Here is a 14,550-nt window from a genome sequence, read left to right on the forward strand (position 1 = left end):
CTTCTATATCAGGGTTCTTGTGCTTGATCTGTCTTACAAAGTCTGATCTAAATCCTAACATAGCAGGTGCTCCATCAGTGCATACACTTATTAACTTCTCCCAACCTAACTTGGCCTTTTCAAGGAAATTTTTAACACTTCTTTTGCTGAAGTTGTTCTAAGCAAGGGCTGACAAAACAAACTCCTCTTCAATGGATGTGTCATGCAAACATCTATCATACACCAATAGCTGGGAAAGACCGGCAACATCAGTTGACTCATCAAGTTGTATGGCCCAAAATGGGGATACTTTAATCTTAGCAACTACTTTCTCTTCAACATTTGCTGCAATATCATCAATGCGTCGCTTCACAGTGTTGGTGGATGGTGGGAGATCTTGAAATTTTTGCCCAGCTGGTTTTCCAAGTACTATTGATGCGCAGTCTAACATACATGGCTTGATCAGAGTCTCTCTTATTGTATGTGGCTTTTTACATTGAGTAATATGGTAGGAAACAGCGCATGAAGCTGTAATAATTGCATTACTATGAGCATAGAGATCTCCACTTGCATCAAGTCGACTTCTCTTTACTTGCCGCTCTTTGGACTAAAAGTAATCCCGGTCATTCTCAGCTAGTGTGGGGTGAATTTTTTGTGAGTGTTGCTTCAACTGAAAGGGTTTCATGGAGTCATTTGACAAAGTTTTCAGGCATATCACACATTGCGGAAGCCGAAGACCGTTTTTCATAAGATACGAAAACCCATAATCCAAGTAACTCTCAGTGTAGGTTCGTTTTTTGGCCTTTGACATCTTGCACTAATTAATAGTTGTAAAAATAAAGCGGCGGCTGAAAAATATTATAAATGACCTAGTATCTGTTTGTACAATAATAATCATCTGGACTGTATTAATATTTTTTTGATCTATTACTATAATAGATGCATGATTATGTGACTTATTTGCAGAAAAGCAAGTGAGACATAGTATGAGTGATAATAGGAAACAATGTGAGCATATATGTTATTATACTTTTACAAAGAATCTTACAGATTTTTTTTCTTTTATATGTGATGCAGTAGTTGATAAGTGAGTGTTTCCTTGTGTCAAATACATGTGCACTGTGAGCACCACAATGTCAAACTAAGCCTTAGTTTGACCTTAGTTACTAAGGTCATTAATTATGGTCAAGCTGGCTTATTGGATTTTTTCCAAATTGTTGGCAAAGATTATTGCATTTACAGTACCTACATGCAAACTGTATTACAGTGAATGTGCAGTAAAAGGTACTTGGTCTACTACCCCAGCCAGAATATACATGTAATAGAAGAGGAATAAGAAGAGAAAACACATCTAGAATTTTGTTAAGGCTTAAAAGCGCGTTCGAAAAATGAGAAATTATAAAAACTAAAATTCCCCCCCCCCCCCCCGGAATTCCCCTAGGTTGGGAACCACTGCTCTACAGTAATACCTTGAGATACAAGCCGCTTATCACGTTCGAAGACCTCATGTCAATCTACTCGTATCTCAAGTCGAATTGTTTTATATAAAATAACTAAATACAAATTAATTAAAACATTTGAAAAAAAGATTACAATGGAAAATTTGATTTTAACTATTCTAATTCACCGCCTACGGTCACAAAGTAACAAATACCTATTTAATGGTTATGATCTGCAATAAATTGTAACATTACTATGTACAGTACTGTGTGGAGTTCTGACCTTCGAGACAAATGTAGTGGCTAACAAGTGAGAGTGACTCGACAGCAACACATTTGGTACACAAAAAATTTCTGACACTGCGCAACATAAACTTTGAATTTAATTTAAATTAACTTAGCATACTATACACATACTCAAAATTAAAATTCATTTTTACACTAGACTTAATTATCATTTCATTTTATTACCTTCCTTCTTTCGGCTCCTTTTGATTTGCTTTTTGACTTGCTTTCGTCTTAATAATTTAACTGGCCTGTTTAAAACTTTTCCAAAATGATTGACAAGAAAAACTTAGTGATGCTGTTTCCGTAAACGGCCTCTCGCATACTTGCCACCTAGCGGCCGCGTTGAGAACCGTCTTGTATACTTGTATCTCAAATTTGTCTTAAATCTCAAAAACAATAATTTGCTCGGTATTGTCATTGTATTTCAAATTGTTCGTATGTTAGGACACTCGTCTATCGAGGTATCACTCGTATATCGAGGTATCACTCGTATATCGAGGTATCACTCGTATATCGAGGTATCACTCGTATATCAAGGTATCACTAGTATATCGAGGTATCACTCGTATATCGAGGTATCACTCGTATATCGAGGTATCACTCGTATATCGAGGTATCACTCGTATATCGAGATATCACTCGTATATCGAGGTATCACTCGTATATCGAGATATCACTCGTATATCGAGGTATCACTCGTATATCAAGGTATCACTCGTATATCGAGGTATCACTCGTATATCGAGATATCACTCGTATATCGAGGTATCACTAGTATATCGAGGTATCACTCGTATATCGAGGTATCACTCGTATATCGAGGTATCACTCGTGTATCGAGGTATCACTCGTATATCGAGGTATCACTCGTATATCGAGGTATCACTCGTATATCGAGGTATCACTCGTATATCGAGGTATCATTCGTATATCGAGGTATCACTCGTATATCAAGGTATCACTCGTATATCGAGGTATCACTCGTATATCGAGGTATCACTCGTATATCGAGGTATCAATCGTATATCGAGGTATCACTAGTATATCGAAGTATCACTCGTATATCAAGGTATCACTCGTATATCGAGGTATCACTCGTATATCGAGATATCACTCGTATATCGAGGTATCACTCGTATATCGAGATATCACTCGTATATCGAGGTATCACTCGTGTATCGAGGTATCACTAGTATATCGAGGTATCACTCGTATATCGAGGTATCACTCGTATATCGAGGTATCACTCGTATATCGAGGTATCACTCGTATATCAAGGTATCACTCGTATATCGAGGTATCATTCGTATATCGAGGTATCACTCGTATATCAAGGTATCACTCCTATATCGAGGTATCACTCGTATATCGAGGTATCACTCGCATATCGAGGTATCACTCGTATATCAAGGTATCACTCGTATATCAAGGTATCACTCGTATATCGAGGTATCACTCGTATATCGAGGTATCACTCGTATATCGAGGTATCACTCGTATATCGAGGTATCACTCGTATATCAAGGTATCACTCGTATATCGAGGTATCATTCGTATATCGAGGTATCACTCGTATATCGAGGTATCACTCGTATATCGAGGTATCACTCGTATATCGAGGTATCACTCGTATATCGAGGTATCACTCGTATATCGAGATATCACTCGTATATCGAGGTATCACTCGTATATCGAGGTATCACTAGTATATCGAGGTATCACTCGTATATCAAGGTATCATTCGTATATCGAGGTATCACTCGTATATCGAGGTATCACTCGTATATCGAGGTATCACTCGTATATCGAGGTATCACTCGTATATCGAGGTATCACTCGTATATCGAGGTATCACTCGTATATCAAGGTATCACTCGTATATCAAGGTATCACTCGTATATCGAGGTATCACTCGTATATCGAGGTATCACTCGTATATCGAGGTATCACTCGTATATCGAGGTATCACTCGTATATCAAGGTATCACTCGTATATCGAGGTATCATTCGTATATCGAGGTATCACTCGTATATCGAGGTATCACTCGTATATCGAGGTATCACTCGTATATCGAGGTATCACTCGTATATCGAGGTATCACTCGTATATCGAGATATCACTCGTATATCGAGGTATCACTCGTATATCGAGGTATCACTAGTATATCGAGGTATCACTCGTATATCAAGGTATCATTCGTATATCGAGGTATCACTCGTATATCGAGGTATCACTCGTATATCGAGGTATCATTCGTATATCGAGGTATCACTCGTATATCAAGGTATCATTCGTATATCAAGGTATCACTCGTATATCGAGGTATCACTCGTATATCGAGGTATCACTAGTATATCGAGGTATCACTAGTATATCAAGGTATCATTCGTATATCGAGGTATCACTCGTGTATCGAGGTATCACTAGTATATCGAGGTATCACTCGTATATCGAGATATCACTCGTATATCGAGGTATCACTCGTATATCGAGATATCATTCGTATATCAAGGTATCATTCGTATATCGAGGTATCACTCGTATATCGAGGTATCACTCGTATATCGAGGTATCACTAGTATATCGAGGTATCACTAGTATATCAAGGTATCATTCGTATATCGAGGTATCACTCGTGTATCGAGGTATCACTAGTATATCGAGGTATCACTAGTATATCAAGGTATCACTCGCCTGCGTGTTCGTGAATTAATGCTCTTTTGCTTGTCACACTTATCTACTGTGACTTACTTGCTGGTACCTACTAGTACCTACTAGTACCTAGTAACTGGTGTTCATGAGGCCTGTTAGTAGGCAGTGGACGAATTATAGACTAATTATATGTTCAGGTGGAATTGGCTCAGCTCTGAAACAGTTACCCTTGAGGACTGTCTTTCCGCTTTATTTTCCGTCGATGATCTAAAAGGTGAGAAGTTGTCTTTTTACATTTTCATGTGCAATAGTGAATTGTTGTTAATTGTTATTACTAGTATACTTCATCCCATGGTAAGTGCGTAATAGTGAATTTTTGTTACCAGTTATTACTAGTATACTCCATCTCATGGTTAATATGTAATATTGAATTGTTGTTACCCGTTACTACTAGTATACTCCATCTCATGGTTAGTATGTAATAGTGAATTGTTGTTACCCGTTATTACTAGTATACTCCATCTCATGGTTAGTACGTAATAGTGAATTGTTGTTACCAGTTATTACTAGTATACTCCATCTCATGGGTAGTATGTAATATTGAATTGTTGTTACCCGTTACTACTAGTATATTCCATCTCATGGTTAGTATGTAATAGTGAATTGTTGTTACCCGTTATTACTAGTATACTCCATCTCATGGTTAGTCAGTAATAGTGAATTATTTGAATTGTTATTACCCGTTATTACTAGTATACTCCATCTCATGGTTAGTACGTAATCTAGTGAATTGTTGTTACCCGTTACTACTAGTATACTCCATCTCATGGTTAGTACGTAATAATGAATGTTTTGATGATCGACTGGACATTCATACCTTGACATTTGAACTTGATGCCTTCCGGGAGCTCATGTGTTAATTCTCTCGTATCTCAAATCAATTTTTCTTATATAAAACAACTAAATACAAATTAATATGTTCTTCTAAGAAACCACCTAAAACATGTTATTACAATGGAAAATGTGTTTTTAATTGTTCAACGCTCACAAAATAGCAAATACCTATCTAGTAGTTATAATTTGCATTAAAATGTACATTATTATGTACAGTGTTATTATGTACAGTATAAAGCTTACTTTAGAGGCAGATTGTAGCTGCTAATGGCGGTGTCAGAGGGACTTGATGACAGCACGTAATAAGCTTCACTTGTGTGACATTACATAACATAAATATTACATAACATGAATATTACATAACATAAACTCTAAGTTTGATTTAAATTAGCTTAACCTACTGTACACACATTAGGTCTGCTTAACCTACTGTACACACATTAGGTCTGCTTAACCTACTGTACACACATTAGGTCTGCTAAACCTACTGTACACACATTAGGTCTGCTAAACATAATTCTGATTTCATTTCCAGTTTTTACTTTTCTTCATCTTTTGGCTCTTTTTGCTTTCACCTTCATTTTTGGCCTTTTAAAATCTTTTTCAACTTGGTCTGACAAAACCGACCAAGCGATGCTGTTTTGTTCTGGTAAGCATCCTTTCGCATACTCACCACCTTGTGCCAGCATCGACAACCGTCTCGTATGCTCGTATCACAATTTTGCCTCATACCTTAAACCATAACTGTCACGCACAACTTTTATCGTATATTCTAGGTAAATCAGCCACGCTGATTCCGATTTTGTACTCAAAATAAAGATTGGTCTACTGACCTTCAAAGTCATTTAGGCTTTTTTATAGCGTTTCAATATCCGTTTCGAAAACAACACAGTCCACATTACAAGCTCCACCCATAAATATGTGATGAAACCTACCTTTTCAGGAACAGAAGTTAGGAATGTTTAGTCCGATTTAGAATAATAGAGATGGGTGTCTTAAAACCCATTGTTATCTAAATTCAGCCTGTCAAATAATCTCAGTTTTTTATGAAAGGTATATAAACTATTTAAAATCGCTCGTAGCTTGTTACATGATGTTTAAATGGGCTGAACGCTGAGAAAAATGAGCTCAAAAAGCACGGTTTTATCACAAGCTAGCGTTGTTATCGCGCTTTTTTAAACATGCAATGCTAAATAGCTTATCTACCTTTAAGAAAAAACTGAGATTATTTTTAAAGCTGAATTTAGATATTAATGGATTTTAAAACACCCATCTCTATTATTCTAAATCGGTCTAAACATCCCTACGTAACTTCTGTTCCTAAAAAGCTAGGTTACGTCATGTATTTATGGGTGGAGCTTGTTGGGCAGATCGTGTTGGTTTCGAGACCGATATTAAAACGCTGTAAAAAAGCCTTCATTACTCTGAAAGTTAGTGGACTAATCTTTATTTTGAGTACAAAATCGGAATCGGCATGTCTGATTTACCTAGTAATTACGATAAAAGTTGTTCGTGACAGTTATGGTTTAAGGCAAAGATTTGCTTGAAATATTCATCGTACCTCAAAGTCCTCATCTGTTGGGACACTCATATGTTGAAACACTCATATGTTGGAACACTCATATGTTGGGACACTCATATGTTGAGACACTCATATGTTGGAACACTCATATGTTGGGACACTCATATGTTGAGTCACTCATATGTTGGAACACTCATATGTTGGGACACTCATATGTTGGGACACTCATATGTTGGGACACTCATATGTTGAGACACTCATATGTTGGAACACTCATATGTTGGGACACTCATATGTTGAGACACTCATATGTTGAGACACTCATATGTTGGGACACTCATATGTTGGGACACTCATATGTTGGGACACCCATATGTTGGGACACTCCTATGTTGGGACACTCCTATGTTGGGACACTCCTATGTTGGGACACTCCTATGTTGGGACACTCCTATGTTGGGACACTCATGTGTTGGGACACTCATATGTTTGGACACTCATTTGTTTGGACACTCATATGTTTGGACACTCATATGTTGGGACACTCATATGTTGGGACACTCATATGTTGGGACACTCATATGTTGGGACACTCATATGTTGGGACACTCCTATGTTGGGACACTCCTATGTTGGGACACTCATATGTTGGGGTATGACTATATATCACCGACGTAGGTTAAAAATGGTGTAATCCTGACCAAACTATTGGGGTCATGTTTCCACTGTTTCTTCTCTTCACAATGGCTATCATTTTCACCTTTTTATCTCTTCTTTTCTCTTACATTTTTCATCATTTTTTCCTCATTTTTGTGTATTTTTACTGCAGGTGACAACATGTACAGCTGCGACAATTGTAAAATGCTGCGCAATGGTAAAAAAGAAGTGAGCATTGTCTCTCTGCCCGAGGTACTATGCATCCACCTTAAACGATTTCGACATGACGTCCTGCACTCGAGCAAAATCACAACTCACGTCTCGTTTCCCCTTGAGGGTCTTGACCTGTCCCCCTACATCAAAAAAGGTGAGTATCTGGTGTGGCACTTGTGCTAGTCGATTGTGTTTTGTAATATACAGTAGACAGTCCTACAACACAATTAATCTCTTCCATGAACATTTACTGTTATAGGGATTTTACGTTATACGAACAGGAAAATACATGTAAATTGCATGATCTATTTTAAGATATTTCCAAACCTTTAGCCCCTTTAGCACTTCAAATGGGGAAGAACTAAACTTAACCTTTTCATTCAATGACTGTACGTACAATAAATGTACGTACAATAACTGTACGTACAATAACTGTACGTACAATGACTGTACGTACAATAACTGTACGTACAATAACTGTACGTACAATGACTGTACGTACAATAACTGTACGTACAATAACTGTACGTAACGTACAATAACTGTACGTACAATAACTGTACGTACAATAACTGTACGTAACGTACAATAACTGTACGTACAATAACTGTACGTACAATAACTGTACGTACAATAACTGTTCGTACAATAACTGTGGTATTATTGATTTGTATCGACAACTTTTCTCCTTTTTGTACCTTTTTGTCATAAAGTTTAGAGCTCATAGTTACAGTAATTTTATGTCAAATTGATGAGTGCTCCACACCATCCGTGTCAATTTAAATCGAGTTTTCACTTTGTTTCTAGGCCGCGAGGTTTCACTTTGTTTCTAGGCCGCGAGGTTTCACTTTGTTTCTAGGCCGCGAGGTTTCACTTTGTTTCTAGGCCGCGAGGTTTCACTTTGTTTCTAGGCCGCGAGGTTTCACTTTGTTTCTAGGCCACGAGGTTTCACTTTGTTTCTAGGCTACGAGGTTTATGTTACAATGAAATGATTAAGATTAAAAGATACCCTACATGTTGTTTTTCTCTTCCAAGAGAGGTAAAGGTGCGGCAGTGAGTAAAAGTGATACTTTTAAGGCTAACTATGAGATTCTTACTCAAATCAAATTTGAATAACGGAATTTGTGTATTTGAATTTTAATAATGGAATTTGAGTATTTGAATTGGAATTTCAATAATGGAATTTGAGTATTTGAATTTGAATAATGGAATTTGAGTATTTGAATTTAAATTTTAATAATGGAATTTGAGAACTTGCACTGACTTCACACTTTACGTTACTTGGAATCTCTTATGTAATACAAAACAAAAACTTTACATAATTTCTTTACGTTATATAGAATTCTTTACGTTATATAGAATTCTTTACGTTATATAGAATTCTTTACGTTATATAGAATTCTTTATGTTATATATAGATTTCTTTACATTATATAGAATTCTTTATGTTATATAGAATTCTTTACGTTATGTAGAATTCTTTACGTTATATAGAATTCTTTACGTTATATAGAATTCTTTACGCTACATAGAATTCTTTACGTTATATAGAATTCTTTACGTTATATAGAATTCTTTACGTTATATAGAATTCTTTACATTATATAAAATTCTTTACGTTATATAGAATGCTTTACGTTATATAGAATTCTTTACATTATATAGAATTCTTTATATTATATAAAATTCTTTACGTTATATAGAATTCTTTACGTTATGTGGAGTTGACATAATAAAGGGTTTATGTTAGACAGGCATCTACTGTATATTATAGTATGGGACTTGATATCGGGATACTTTTGAGTCTGGTGGTTAGGATTGTATCACTTCAGACATAATTTAAATTTGAAATCAGTCAAGGTATATTTCATTATTCAGAGTCAATCAGTGCAGTCATCGCTAAGTTCCTGTGTCACAAATTTATTTGTTGGTGTCCTTATTGTTAGTATTTCAAAGAAATGTGTGTTCAGTCGGGTGACAGTATATGCTCGTCTCTTTAAGTATCATGTCGTGTGAGAACTGCGCTCTTGGTTCTCTCTCACTTCCTATAACCATGACTTTCCTAGGCAGGTTTCAACAGTGGTTTGCCATTGCCTTTTTATACAACACAATTGTCATTGCGTTTTTAGTGAAGCACCATCTCTAGCTAGCTGGCTGTTGGCTCGCAGAGGAGCTTCTCTGCCCTTTGTCAGGTTTTGTTTTTAGTCCTGCAGGGCTTCTAGCCTCTCTTCTCGTCCACTCTAGAGCGCAGATAAGGAGAGTAGGTTTAGTCACCGACAACCCGACTAAGTACAGGAGCAATTGTGGTTGGATGCCCTTCCAAAGACCTCAATGGTCCTTATGTGACCCATTTCACTGGCCTACTGACCATAAACTAATGCCCAAACCACTGAGCCACAGGCTACAGAACTACAGCTGCTACCGTGTTCAGTGCCCAACGTTAATCCCACGACCAAACGAGCGGAGCGAAGTTTGAGAGTTTCTATGATAAATGCATGTGCACACAACTTACAAAAATTATTCATCAACAACGTCGCAAACCCTTGTTTCGAAATCTCTTCAACAAATTTTACCATCGTTTTGTAGAGTCGTTAAAGTATAATAACGATACAAAACACATATAAGCCTATTTAAAGATGTTACCAAATCTTTGTAAATTGTCGACAGTATCTTAAAACTTACCCATCTGATCGGAATATACACAAATAGACAGATTCATTTGGCCGAAAATCGCCACAAAACGCTTGAAAAGCTTGGTTTAATAAAAGTTAAGACCGGCCTACGATACGCCAATAAAGTCGTGCGACAGATAGTAGAACTATTTAGCAGTGCGCATTTCATGAGAAAACCGTGCTCATTTCACTAGTCTATGGTATTGTTTACTTGTAATCGAATTTATCGGAAGGTTTCTGTAATGAACATAGACCGTTTGAGGCGTAGACCGATTTACAGGTAAGAAATTGTGGTACACAGTTTATCAGCCTATGTTTTTTTGTCCATTCACCGAAGGTTTCATTAAATTATTTAAAACGTTAGCCGAAATTCTTTCCAACTTATGTACAAGCTAGGGCTGAACTACAATACCCCTTTATGACGAGAACATAGTCAACGTCAACATAGAGAACGAGTCAAGGTCTTACCATGGCTAAGGCTGTCATTGATATAGGACACCACGAAATGACTGCTGGGATATCGTCTGTTGCTCTCTCTCGAGTTCAAAACATTAATGATTTATTTGATAACAACTTCGCTAGGGAGCGCATCACTCGATTAGCTATCAATGACCAAATCTTACAACGTAAAAGAGAGGAGACTAGACTGCATGACCTTTAATAGAACGCTGAAATTATCTAACTTTTCTATATTTGTTGAAATTGCTATTTGCACCTTTGTGAAGTCGTGCTCCCTCAAACTTATTTTATGTCATCTCGAACAACTTTCATTTACACTATACTCTGCCAATTCCTGCTGACAACTACTTTTTCAACAACCAGCACTGCCATTTCTTTTTTCCGTTATCACTTATTCCATTATAAGTGGGTCGTGGGCTGTATGACAGGGAATTTCTAGTATATGGTATTAACATCCTTAATATCGGCTAGATATTAAGGATGTTATATATATATAGATATTAAGGATATATACACTCCATTTGTGTGTAAACAGTTCTTTAAAGGTTGACTTGCAACAAAGTTTACATTACAGTTATTTGGATCAAAAGATTCATCATATCTTGCTCTGTTGTGTTGTAGGTTCAAAATATGTGGAAATGTGATTACAAGCTCTTAAAAGCTCAATAACGAACATTTAATCGCAGCCGTCACAGAATCTCTCAAAATGGCTCAAATGGGACATAGTTGCACACGATGGCTTCTGTTTACACTTTCACGCAACCTCATTCGTCGAAATATTTTCACAAATAAACTTCACGCATTCAATAAAACCATGTCTATTGTCCTCACACATCTATTTCATTATCATTGTAATGCTGTCACTTTGAGCACTGATATCTCAAAACCTAGCCTAAAAATCAGTTTAATTTTTTAACTTTAGCTCGAGGGGGGTGCATATCATCCTTTGATGAACACGAGGAGCCTGTTGGGCACCTGTGATGGTTGGAAAATGCTGCAGAAATTGTTCGTGCCATTTGGCGAAAATTATTTTTTGCACGATCAGATTACAGCTACATGATTAGACCAAGCTGAAACGAAACTGTTAAGTAGCGAGCATCTATATTTGATAAGGGCTTTCCTGTAGAACTCGAAGTGTTTGTCATAAACTAGTGCTACGAGAAGTGTTATATTGAGCCTTTGATACAATAACCACATCGAGTTGAGTATGTCATCAAAATAAAGCTTTCAAGAGCTTGTAATCACATGTCCACATATTTTGAACCTTCAACACAGCAGACTAAGACATGGCGAACCTTTTGTTACCCAATAACTGTAATGTGAATTTTGTTGCAAGTAAACCTTTAACAGAAAACATCTATGAAATTTCTAGAGAACGGTTTTAAGTTATCAGTTACGGATGCAATTGCTACTTGCGCCGGCATTCTTACAGCGTTGATATTCTGAGTGTTTCATCCCACCTGTACTCCGCTCTCAGTACTACATCCCACCTGTACACCGCTCTCAGTAATGTTGTTGTTTGAAATTGCTTAAAAAATAATTTTCGCTACTATTACCTATTTTTTTAATTTGTAATTTTTAAATGTGCCATTTCAATTTCAAATGTGCGTTACACTTCTATTTCCATTTTTTCGTAAGGTTCAATTGCTAAATCAGTACAGGCTAATACTTTCTACGCGGACAATTGTGTTATCTCGAGTAGGAACAGCCTCTACATTCTCTCTCCATTCCCCAGGCAATGTACCAGACAAACACAGTCCAGCTTCTGGTGGAACAGTAACCTTTTTTATATACACATTTCTATGCACGAATTGTTATTATTAATTCAACGTATTCAGAATTTTATTTTGTTTTCTCAGTTCATATTAATTGTATCATTACCGAATCATCTCATATTGTAATCGTAGCAAAACAGACTCAATTCAGCTATTACTTGCTAATTATTTCACATTTACATCTAAACCCTTTATAGTTGTTTTATTTTGTTTTTCAATTTATTTGACTTGCACAAAACATTTTCCTTATGATATGGAAGTTTGAAAGTTGACTTGTGTTGTGAAAGAGTTGTTTGACTAAGTTTGAAAACCTGAGGGGGAACGGAAGGTTCTGTGGTAAGTTTGGAGTGGTAACTGTTATTATATGTATGGTAACTCCACACTTACCTTATTATATGTTAATTAACAATAAATTATCTGTGCAAAGACTTTTATTACGCCGGGCAACGCGGGCATTTAGCTATTATATACAGGGAATACATTTACAAACATGTGACTTCCTTTTCCACCCAGTTGATCACAAGCACTCAGTATTCACAGTATACACAGTACAAGTATTCAGGCCAGATGAAGTCCAAACTAATTCTGTACTACTTAAGTGCATTCTCTGGCTTTAAATACTGGAACTAAGTTGAAATATAAACTGGAAGTCAGTCAAGATAACTTCAATTTACTTACTTATTACATAAGAAGTAAATACATTATGTTTAGAAAACAATTCAAGTGTTCCGGTGTTACAATCTGGCTCATACATGTACCTTAAAAATTAGTTTCTATTTCGTGGCTTTTCACATATCACGGGGAGGCCGGTCTTCATTAACCGCGAAAAGTGGAGGATTACTGTACTAGCAATGTTACCTGCGCTGTTAATACTAGCAATGTTACCTGTGTTGTTAATATTAGCAATGTTACCTGCACTGTAAATACTAGCCATGTTACCTGCGCTGTTAATACTAGCAATGTTACCTGCGCTGTAAATACTAGCAATGTTACCCGCGCTGTTAATACTAGCAATGTTACCTGCGCTGTTAATACTAGCAATGTTACCTGCGCTGTAAATACTAGCAATGTTACCTGCGCTGTAAATACTAGCAATGTTACCCGCGCTGTTAATACTAGCAATGTTATCTGCGCTGTTAATACTAGCAATGTTACCTGCGCTGTAAATACTAGCGATGTTACCTGCGCTGTTAATACTGGCAATGTTACCTGCACTGTAAATACTAGCAATGTTACCTGCGCTGTAAATACTAGCAATGTTACCTGTGCTGTAAATACTAGCAATGTTACCTGCGCTGTAAATACTAGCGATGTTACCTGTGTTGTTAATACTAGCAATGTTACCTGCACTGTTAATACTAGCAATGTTACCTGTGCTGTAAATACTAGCGATGTTACCTGTGTTGTTAATACTAGCAATGTTACCCGCGCTGTTAATACTAGCAATGTTACCCGCACTGTAAATACTAGCGATGTTACCTGTGTTGTTAATACTAGCAATGTTACCTGCACTGTAAATACTAGCAATGTTACCTGTGCTGTAAATACTAGCAATGTTTCCTGCGCTGTTAATACTAGCAATGTTATCTGCGCTGTTAATACTAGCAATGTTACCTGCGCTGTTAATACTAGCGATGTTACCTGCGTTGTAAATACTAGCGATGTTACCTGCGCTGCAAATACTAGCGATGTTACCTGTGTTGTTAATACTAGCAATGTTACCTGCGCTGTTAATACTAGCAATGTTACCTGTGCTGTTAATACTAGCAATGTTATCTGCGCTGTTAATACTAGCGATGTTACCTGCGCTGTAAATACTAGCGATGTTACCTGCGCTGTAAATACTAGCGATGTTACATGTGTTTTTAATACTAGCAATGTTACCTTCGCTGTAAATACTAGCAATGTTACCTGCACTGTAAATACTAGCAATGTTACCTGCGCTGTTAATACTAGCAATGTTACCTGCGCTGTAAATACTAGCAATGTTACCCGCGCT

General features: G+C 36.8%; 1 protein-coding gene across 2 annotated transcripts in view; it reads left to right on the forward strand.

Annotated features, from left to right (window-relative positions):
* LOC137398606 (ubiquitin carboxyl-terminal hydrolase 20-like) overlaps window positions 1-14,550 on the forward strand; it is a 50,098-nt gene that overhangs the window by 24,347 nt on the left and 11,201 nt on the right. For both annotated transcript variants that reach the window (XM_068084773.1, XM_068084774.1), the window contains 2 exons: window positions 4,557-4,633; window positions 7,605-7,799. In XM_068084773.1, the coding sequence (XP_067940874.1) occupies window positions 4,557-4,633; window positions 7,605-7,799 (272 nt within the window). The remainder of the gene's footprint in view (window positions 1-4,556; window positions 4,634-7,604; window positions 7,800-14,550) is intronic.

Source organism: Watersipora subatra, chromosome 6 (genome assembly GCF_963576615.1).
Source record: "Watersipora subatra chromosome 6, tzWatSuba1.1, whole genome shotgun sequence".
NCBI lineage: Eukaryota > Metazoa > Bryozoa > Gymnolaemata > Cheilostomatida > Watersiporidae > Watersipora > Watersipora subatra.